The sequence below is a fragment of the Euprymna scolopes genome, chromosome 2 (genome assembly GCF_053919585.1).
Source record: "Euprymna scolopes isolate OS-2025 chromosome 2, ASM5391958v1, whole genome shotgun sequence".
Taxonomy (NCBI): Eukaryota; Metazoa; Mollusca; class Cephalopoda; order Sepiida; family Sepiolidae; genus Euprymna; species Euprymna scolopes.
The window spans coordinates 138,633,640-138,644,180 of NC_136483.1; the positions used below are offsets into that span (position 1 = coordinate 138,633,640).

The window sequence follows — 10,541 nt, forward strand, 5'->3', positions numbered from 1 at the left end:
GGCGCTTGAAGCGTCTTGTAATTGTTAAAGGATAGCAGCTTAGTTTTACTAGCATTAAATGTTACCATCCATTTGTGTCCCTATTCCATAATGGTCTGGAGGTCATTTTCCAACGATTCTGCCATTGTCTTAGATTTATATACATCTATTCTTCCCTCATGCATGTTATAGAGCATTGTATCATCAGCAAATATATTCATCTTAGACACAATATTATCAGGGAGGTCGTTTATGAATATTAAGAATAATAATGGTCCAAGGATTGGCCCCTGAGGCACTCCTGCATTAACGTTATGCTGCATGGATGTACGTCCATCAATGACAATGTGTATGCTTCTATTGTCTAAGATGGATCTGATTATATTTAGTATACATCCAGTTATAACGTACGATTTAATTTCCATTCACTGCTCAATATGGTTCACAGATGAATGTTAAAATATCTGCAGTAGAACGACATTGCCTGAATCCATACTGTTTGTCAGGGATAAGATTTGCTTTTGCGAGGTGGTGAACTAGTGCTTGAAGGTCTCAAAGATTTTAGTGAAGAGGGGGAAGAGACTAATAGGTGATAATTGAGAGGGTCTGTTCTTTCACCAGAATTACTGTACACTGGTATCACTGAAGCCATCTTCCCGCTATTAGGGAAGCAAGAGTCATCAAGGCATTTATTGTAGAGCTTGGAAAATATGGGAGCTAGCTCAGTTAAACATTTCTTAATTAGTATAGCAGGGATGAGATCGGGCCCACATGCCTTTGAGGTGTCTAAGTTTTTATGATACCACGGACATGAGAACGGGTGATTTTTACATAATCTAATGTGGCTTCAGTTTGCATAGGGAAATTTAGGAGGGAATTGTTTTAAGGTGGAGTTCATGGAAATTCATGGGACAGTTTATCTATGGAGATAAAAATACTTACTGTCCAAGGAGTCTTATACCTAGAGGGGCATTAATTTTTCTAATTGACTCATAAACGCTGCTGAAATATATATAGCTATTAGTATCAGTTGTGATAGACCACCTAGCCACCTAATCGAAAATCATGGGACAGTTTATCTATGGACATAAAAATACTGCATAGGAAATCTTTTATCTGGAAAGGATATTAATAATAATAATTAATATTTCCAATACTCAAGTGTCTCATAAACACAGCTGGAATATATATATAGATATTGGTGTCAATTGTTATAGACCACTCAGCCACCTATTTGAAAATCATGATCCAGTTTATCTATGGTCATAAAAATACTTACTCCCCAATGGGTCTTGTATGTTTTTTCAATACTGAAATGGCTCATTAAAAATAGCATAGAACCTTGTATCCAAGAATACAATTATGGAATTACTTAAGACTTCTTCCCGATCATGGCTTATGAAATGAGAGCAAGTTATCTCCCTGGATTAAAATAAAGGATTTCATTCAAAATTTTCTACAGATTCTCGAGTTCATCATCAAGGTTCCTAAGTTCAACAAGATGCATTTGAAGAAGGTCAGAGGTTACGTCATTCTGAAAATAACAACCAAGATGAGAACGGAACTCTGAATGATCCAGATAATACAAATGAACTTTTTATTTAATCTACAGGAGTAGATTATTCTTGTTCCATCAGCCATGATCGGGTAGAAAAGTATTAAGTAATTCTTAATTGTATTGTTAGTATCTTCTGTACTGAGAATTAGACCATCAAGTTCCAGAAGTCTGTCACTTATGACTAGGGCTATGACAACAGCATATTCTTTTCCTCGTTTTGATTCTCAGGTATATATATCCATTGATATCTTATATGTTTTTATGTAGAGTGATGTGATCCTCGGTGGATTTATTGTGTTTAACTGTGTCAGATATATACTCGAGAGTAAAAACAATGAAAGGAATATGCTGTTGTCATAGCCCTACTTATGGCTAAATATTACATAGCACTTGTCTAAAAAATTCCGAAATATAAAATCAATTATTTTACTACTACTACTACTATAATATTTTCTTTCTCTTTTAATTCCAGAGACAAGTCACAGAACAAATCAAAAGAAAGACGAGAATTAATGACGTTTGTCACAAAGAGATGAAGAATTCAAGGAACCTTCAGCAACCGACCGGCCGTTTTCTGTTTTATTCACCGCTGCGTCTTTCATATTGCGTCGTGGCGAAGGCCGGCTGTTCTTTTTGGATCAGCATCGTACGTATCCTCTTGAAAGACTTTTACAGCAACAACACAAAAAAGTATCCAATGGAGATCTCAAAGTTGGAAGCCCATGGACCTCGGAAGAGGATGAGGCACCTATACAGGATGAAAGGCTACAACATTCTATTAAATTCAACGCTATTTTTCTTCACCCGAAATCCGTACACGCGCCTCTTCTCAGGTTACGTCGACAAGATCATGTTACCCGAACTGTGGAACTCGCTGAACAAACACATTGCAAAGCTCACAAGAAAGGGAGAACCGATAAATGGAAATTGCGTAACGGACATAACATTTTCCGAGTTTTTGCAGTACGTTGTCCATTCGGAAACTACGTATCTAGAACGGAATGGACATTGGATTCCGGTTTATAGAACGTGTAACCCGTGCATGTGGGATTTTAAATTCATTGGAAAACAGGAGACGTTCGTCAAGGACACAATGATGATCTTAAACTATTTTAACCTAACACACATGATGAAAAATTATAGTCATATCCAGAATATCGAACATCAAACCGTATCGCAGATCGAATACACCTTCTATGCAAATAATCCACAACTATCGAACTGTCAAGCCACATACAGCCTCTTTGCTGAGCGATTGTGGTACGCGTTTCAGTTACAGGGCTACATACATCGGAATTCCCCGATACCTAAAATTGAATTTAGCCCAATCCCTAAAGAAAGTATGGAATTATTCAAAGAAGCTGTGATCGAGGAACTATACAAAAATACAATTTCTTACACGGAAGCGGCATCTCAGAAAAGGACAATGATGTACGCTGCATATGCACAAGTCCCCCAATCCGTGATCCGACGGATCCAGAAAGTATATGAGTTTGATTTTAAGCTATTCGGATATGATAAAGAATCGTATCGACCTTAAGAAAGTATAGTAATAAATTATGTTCTCATATCCAAATAATAATATGTGTTGTATATTTCTTGGCAGTGATTTGTATTTCAATGTGAGGCGTAGGAAGAGTCTCTGGTGGTTAGTTTAAGTTGTTTGATGGGGGTGTGAAGGAGACGAATTTAGGGTTAACTAGAACACCATAGAAAAAGTAAATATTGATTCATTATGTCATACGACAGGAGCAAAGTATTTTCCGTATCGTTTTTTTTTTCATCATCTCCTTCACAACTGTCTTCCTACTTTTTCTTCTTTTTCTTTTTCTCCTTCCTCTTTATATATAATCTTTTTTATTTCTCATTCCAACAGTCCTTCTTTCATCTCTCTCAATCTTTTTTTCATCTCTTTCGCAGCTGTCTCCTCTTTCTGACTGTCTCTCTCTTTTTTTTTATCTCTCTTCATTTTTATCTTCCTGAACTGTTCTTCTCTCTTCTTCTTCTTTTCATCTCACTCTCTCTTTCTTCTTTTAATCACCCTTTTTTTCTTCATATTCTTTTCAACTCTCGTTTCTCTCTCTATCTTCTTTGTCATTTCTCTCCAAACATTTCTTCTTTGTCATCTCTCAATCTTCTTTGTCATTTCTTTCGTAACTGCCCCCCTTTCTCTCTCTCTCTCTCTCTCTCTCTCTCTCTCTCTCTCTCTCTCTAACTTCTTATTTTTTATCTTCCCAGACTGTTATTCCTCTCTTCTTCTTCTTCTTCTTCTTCTTCTTCTTCATTAAAACCAAAATGCTCCACTTACCAATCTCTTTTCATGGATTTTATACTTGCTCTCTTTCTTTCCATAATTCCTCACTTCTCCAAGATTCTATGTTATTTACATTAACTTAACCATATGACGTATTAAATCAGTTTCTGCTAAAATTTTATTGAAGTAAGAACATCATGTAAATTACCCTTCTGAAGATATCCCAGAAGCAATGCGTCGTTAAAAAAAAGAGGTCTCATTAAAATCGACATTGTGTCATCCTTCAAATGAAGGCAACAATATAAGGAAAGGATTAGCAATAGATGTTTACCTTTTGACATTAATGGAGACAATACCATGTCTATACTATTAAAAAATTATAGCATCTTCAGAGTCTGTTTGTATGTAAATAGAAATGCGTGATTTGTTGGCAAAAAAAGGAATAGGTAGAGTACACATGACTAAAGCTGTACTTTTTATGATGCCAGTATTCGAGTTCGAATCTCACATAAATCTACAGGGTATTTTTTTTTTTAACCCGGATATGTGTTTTATAAATTTAAAGAAATTAATAAAACAAAAAAGAGTTGAAAGAATTTTTTTTCTAAATTAATGCGACATTTTTTTTTTTTTGTTATAATCTACAAAAATAGACATAAAGTGAATCCATCATTAGTTAAAAGCGATTACTTTTGCTAAAAAAATATAATTTCTAATGTTTTTCCAATAAAAACAATGCATAAGTATATTCATCGTAGTTACTTACTCTCTCGTGCATTAGGATGACGTGAAAGCTTGTGCGTAATTTTTAATTTTGATTTCAAATGATGTATTTTCAAATAAGTTTTCATTATAATACCTTTACTTTATATATCATTTTAAAGAGCGTTTTTGCTCTATCTAATTGTTTAAATTACAATCTTTTTAAAACAATTATGTCTTCTTTTCAGAACGTTGAATATAAAATGGAAAAAAGCAAATTTGCACACTTTTCTTATTTCAATTCAATCTAGGCCGAAAAGCTGCTGAAACAGTTCGCGATATCAACAAAGTGTTTAGCTGAGGAACCCCTGCTGAACGCATAGCATAATGGTGGTTTGAGAAATTCCATGGCAGCGACGAGTCTTGAAGATGATGAGTGTAGTGGGCGGCCATCGGATGTTGACAACGATTAATTAAAAATCTTAGTTGAAGCCAATCCACACACAACTGTTCAAGAACTTGCTTCTGAATTAGACACAACGTATATAACGATTTCCAACCACTTGAGAGAAAATGGGAAGCCAAAAAACTTGATAAACGGATGTCTCACGAATTGAATGACAACTAAAAGAAACGCCGTTATGGTCATCTTCCCTTCTTTTATGCAACACGAACGATCCGTTTCTCGACCGGATTTTTTACTCGCAACGAAAAGTAGTTTCTTTACGACAATCGGTGATGCTCAACTCAGTGGTTAGATGCCGATGAAGCTGCACGACACTTCCCGAAGCCGGAGTTACATCCAAAAGAAGGTCATGCTGACTGCTTGGTGGTCTGCAACTGGTCTCATACATTAGTTTTTTGAATGCAAGCGAAACTATTATGGCAGCGAGGTACTGTCAAGAACAGTAACACTCAGCATTAGGCAACAGAAAAAGCGCAATTATCATGCTGTACACCCCTAAAAAAGGAAAGTGTAATATTCCAAATAAACCTTGTCACCACTTAAAAGGAAAGTACCAAATAAATATTTCTTTTTTCTAATAAAACAACAAAAAATTGGTGTCGCTTTTAAGGCAAAGCTAATAAAAATTATTTGTTCTTCTTAGCCTTCGGGCCAAGATGAAAGTGCAGTATCTGTTCTTCAGATGCTACATTTCAATTTCTTGTTCTTTCTCAGTGAAGGAGAAATCCTTCACGACTGAGACAATTTTTTTTGTTCCTTTTCTCCACATTAAAAAAACGACCCGGTGTCTAAATCTGTACTATATTTAATGTAACAAAGTTTTAATATTACAAAAGCACTTGGGAAAAGTAATTTCTGATTTTATTACAAAATGCCCTGGAAATGTCCCTTCTGATTAATTATGAAATGCTTTGGAAAGGTCTCTTCTGATTAATTATAAAATGCTCTGAAATGTCTCTTCTGATTAATTATAAGATGCCCTGAAAATGTCTCTTCTAATATATTATAAAATGCCCTGAAATGTCTTTTCTGATTAATTATAAGATGCGCTAGAAGTCTCTCTTGAGATTAATCGAGAAATGCCCTGGAAATGTCCCTTTCTGATTAATTATAAAATGCCCTGGAAATGTCCCTACTGATTAATTATAAAATACCCTAGGCATTTACTCTTGATTAATTACAAAATGCCCTGGAAATGTCCCTTTCTGATTTATTATAAAATGCCCTGAAAATGTCTCTTCCGATTAATTATAAAATGCCCTGAAAATTTTTCCTCTCATTAATTATAAAATGTTCTGGAAATGTCTCTTCTGATTAATTATAAAATACCCTGGAAATGTCTCTTTTCATTAATTATAATATGCCCTGGAAATGTCCCTTATGATTAATTATGAGATGCCCTGGAAATGTCCTTTCTGATTAATTATAAAATGCCCTGGAAATGTTCCTTTCTGATTAATTATAAAATGTCCTTCAAATCTCCTCATTTTTTAAATTAGTACAAATCATCTCAATCATCGTCATCACCACCACTGCCACTACTACCACCATCACCATCAAATATCCACAACCACCACTGCCACCTCAATCTCAACCACAACAACTGCTACAACGTCCGCCACCACCACGTCAGGTAGCACCTCCACCACCGCTATTACCTCCACCACTGCCACCCCGCCACCAACACAACTGCTGCCATCACTGCCATTGCCACCGCAACTCCCCACCACCGACACCACTATTAACACTACTGCACTGATCAATGCCACTGCCGCCGCCACTGCAGCCAACACAACTGCTACCACCACCACCACCGCCGCCGCCACCACCACCACAGCCACCATAACTGCTACCGCCATCACAACTGCCACTGCTACTACTGCCACCTCCATCACTGTTGTCACCATGACCGCCGATACCACCTCCGCCACTACTACCACCGCCAATATCACCACCGCCACTACCTCTACCGCCACCACCACATTAATTGTTAATGTTCTGTGAGGGTTTACTAGGCCGATTTGTGTTGAGTGGTGCACGTTTTTTCCTGGCTTTTTGATGTTATGTAATAATTTTTTATTAAAACAGTCTCTTTCTGTATACATTTGGAAAAACTGCAGAGTCTTTTTCCAGAAATGACGTGATGATGATGGTTGTGAAGATGGGGAACGAAGCATGATTATGTTGCTTTTAAAAGTTTTCTGGAGGCGTCAAGGATTTCCAAACCTTCTGTTTTAGGCAGGGGGAAGAGGAGTAGTATCTGTTTTGTGGTTACAATGTAATCTCCCATGCATTATCTCCTTCGTTTTTGTTTGAGCGGGGGTAGGGGGAAATAGGGTTCGTTTTGTTCCTACAATGCCAGGCTTCCAAAGCATTATTTTCTTTTTCTTTGTTTTGTAATAGTTAACATGTGATATCCGTACATATATGAAAAAAAAAATCTTGCCTCTGACGAACATAGAAATTATTAAAACTGAAAATTATGTCAAATCATCGAGTAGTAAAATTTTTCAATAATAACCAAAGTGCTTCTGCAGTATAGCACTCACATTAAAAACAAGCAAACTCTTAGCCGTAACGAACTGAAAAGTTAGCTCAACAAAAAATTACAGAAAATAATCGAAGAGCTTCATTTTTAATAAGAAATAAAGTACTTGGACAGAAATCGACTCAAAAAATAAGGTACTTGTACGATATAGTACTCATATGAAAAACAAAGAAAATCTTACCTGTGATGCACATAAAAGTTTTTTAAACCGAAAATCACATCAAATCATTGAGTAGCATGACTTTTCATTGTTTTCTCGTATAGGTAGAATACTATACAAGTGCCTTATTTCTCCTCATATTATTAGAAAACGGGTGGAGTATAAGGAGTCGGTCACTGAAATGGCTGAAGCACTTTACGATCTTAAAATCACTTAGTTCATATATATTTTGAAGAGTGGAGTGTATGGTGTAATTTCGGTAATTGTTGAAGCAGTTGACTATCTAAACATCGTTGTATTTCATATATATTTTTTAAGAGATGGGGGACTATACAGAGTCAGTCCCGAAAATGGCTTAAGCAATTTATGATCTAAAAATCATTTTATTTCATCTAGCAAATGAATTCAGAATATTTATGTTATGAAATATATATATATATTTATGTTATGAAATATATATATATAAGAGAAAGAAAATTAAAACTCTAAGTTGAACTTTACAATCAAAATTTATTGTTCGACTGAATACTCCAAAAAACAATTTACAAATTCCTTATTCCGCGGAGGTTCAAAGATTGCTATTCTTATTATTCTTCTCATCAGAGAACATAAAGAAATCAGCAAATTATATTTGTAGCAATGCTAGAATTTACTAGTTAAGGCATTAAGTGAAACCGCAATTTATTGTAGTTATAAATTGCCAAATAAAAAAGTGAAAATATGTTGGATGTGTAAAAATATATATATATAAAAACAAACTACGCAAAATATTTCAGCTTGCATGGAAATCCTCTCAAGTTGATCTGAAATGCAAAATATTTCTTTAGAGAGAATGAATTCCAAAATAAGTCCAGTGTGACGATGTATATAATCCAATTGGAAAATCTTCAAAACAGTTGAAATTTTTTTATTTATTTTTTTTTTTTATTTACATTTTCACCCCAAACAAGGCACATTGCCACTTTGGTGTAGGAGGTTACTATCAGGGGCAGCAACTACTGGGACACTATGTTGGGATTTGGGCAGCAAGATGTTGGTTCACGTAACACCTGAACTTCTGCACGTCAGTACAGTTGGGGAAGCAGGGACCTGGAATGGAATTCCAAAGTCTAGCGGTTCTGGGGAAGAAACTACTGGAGTAGAAATACCTTTTACATCTAGGGATCTCTACTGTGTGGGGGTGGGATTTAGCTGCCTGTCGGGTTTGTTGAGGGTGTCTACATTATGGGGGCACAAGTGTCTGCAGTTCGTCAGAGCATTCACCATTAAAATACTTGTAGAACAGGAAGAGGGATGCAACGTTTCGTCGATGGGACAGAGGCTGAAGCTTAGATGCCAGTTCAGGGCCTATCAGGTTTGCGACTCTCTTTTGAACCTTGTCTAGGAGCGAGAGACTAGCAGCAGATGCACCAGCCCAGATGTGACAGCAATACTCCATACATGGGAGAATGGTGGCCTTATAGAGGATACTTTCAGGTGTTAGTAGTTTTCTAGCACGGTAGAGAGAGCCTACCTTCTTCGCAGCAGCGCTGGCAATGTTTTCAATGTAATTGTTCCAACTCATGTTTCCTGTGAACGTTAGGCCAAGCAGTTTGAAAGATGTACTCTCAGATAGGGAGTCACTGGCCATTGCTATTGGTGGAGAAGGTTTCTTGTAATTATTGAAGAAAACCAGTTTAGTCTTGGCAGCATTGAATCTGACCATCCATTTTTGTCCCCATTCCACTACAGATTGGAGGTCATCCTCTAGTGTTTTTGCATTTTCTTTAGTTATGTGTTCATTATGAAAATTGTTTTTTTCTGGCCAATGCAGTAGCCCAAAGAGAAGCCTGTCCCCAATCAAATGGGACCTAATATTAAAAAGAGAGAAATTCAGTATGTGAATCTTCATTATCGGCTTAATTAGAAACAGTGATTTCAAATTAAATTTTAAAGTAATTAACAATTACAATTAACAATTTTCATATCCTTTTCTGCAAATCCTCTTATATAGGACTTCTGATAATTTAAAGATAATTTAATTATGTTGACTTTGACTTTCCATGTCTCACTGACTGTAGTTAAGGAGATTCGGAGTTCCTATCCCGTCGCTGTTACCGCCAGAAGAATAGTTGGCGGAAACGTTGTGAAACAACAACTAAGAAAGATGAGAATAATAGTCCGCAATAAATAAAAGTATAAATTTATTATTGTTCTCAACTCCAAATTTATTTATGAATAATTCACTGAACCACTTCATTTCAATAAGGGTTTTTGCAAATAGGGTACATACCTTTATAAATATTTGTAATATTTTCTCTCCTCTGATGAGATGGTAGACATCGAAACCCTATAAGTTAAGGAGATTAATATACTAAAGTATTCTTTGTCTTGCTTAGAATAATAAAAATCTTTGATATGAAACTCAACCACTTCATTTCAATAAGGGTTTTTTGAAATTCATTGAATCACAATTTAATTTATTTGCTCTATCTTGCATATCAAGCAATTCTTATTTAGATGGGATAACTTATATAATATTGCTGCCAGTAATATTTTGGAAACCTTATAATCACAGGTTTCCATGCCAACTGATTGTTAAAAAAAACTATTTCTGAATTATATTCATATATATATATATATATATATATATATATATATATATATATATATATATGCAAGTATAGCCACATCATCTATCAACATCCCACACTTTTATTTTTTCATTAATCAAATCCCTCCAATTACTGGTCCATTCCATTTTCTTACCACTATGAAGAAAGTGCAAAAGTTGACATTTTTTTTTTTTTTTACACAGTGATCACCACTTATCAAGGCCCGGAAGCCACTCAGGGATAAGGGTTATTGCAAGTACATTACATTAGTGTGGAGATT

The 10,541-nt window shown here is 35.6% G+C and overlaps 1 protein-coding gene across 9 annotated transcripts in view; it reads left to right on the top strand.

The window, feature by feature from the left end:
* LOC145296292 (carbohydrate sulfotransferase 14-like) overlaps window positions 1-3,116 on the top strand; it is a 131,200-nt gene extending 128,084 nt beyond the window's left edge. For all 9 annotated transcript variants that reach the window (XM_080142520.1, XM_080142523.1, XM_080142514.1 and 6 more), the window contains one exon: window positions 2,010-3,116. In XM_080142520.1, the coding sequence (XP_079998646.1) occupies window positions 2,010-3,077 (1,068 nt within the window). In that variant the 3' untranslated portion in view covers window positions 3,078-3,116. The remainder of the gene's footprint in view (window positions 1-2,009) is intronic.
* Window positions 3,117-10,541: the final 7,425 nt, after the last annotated feature.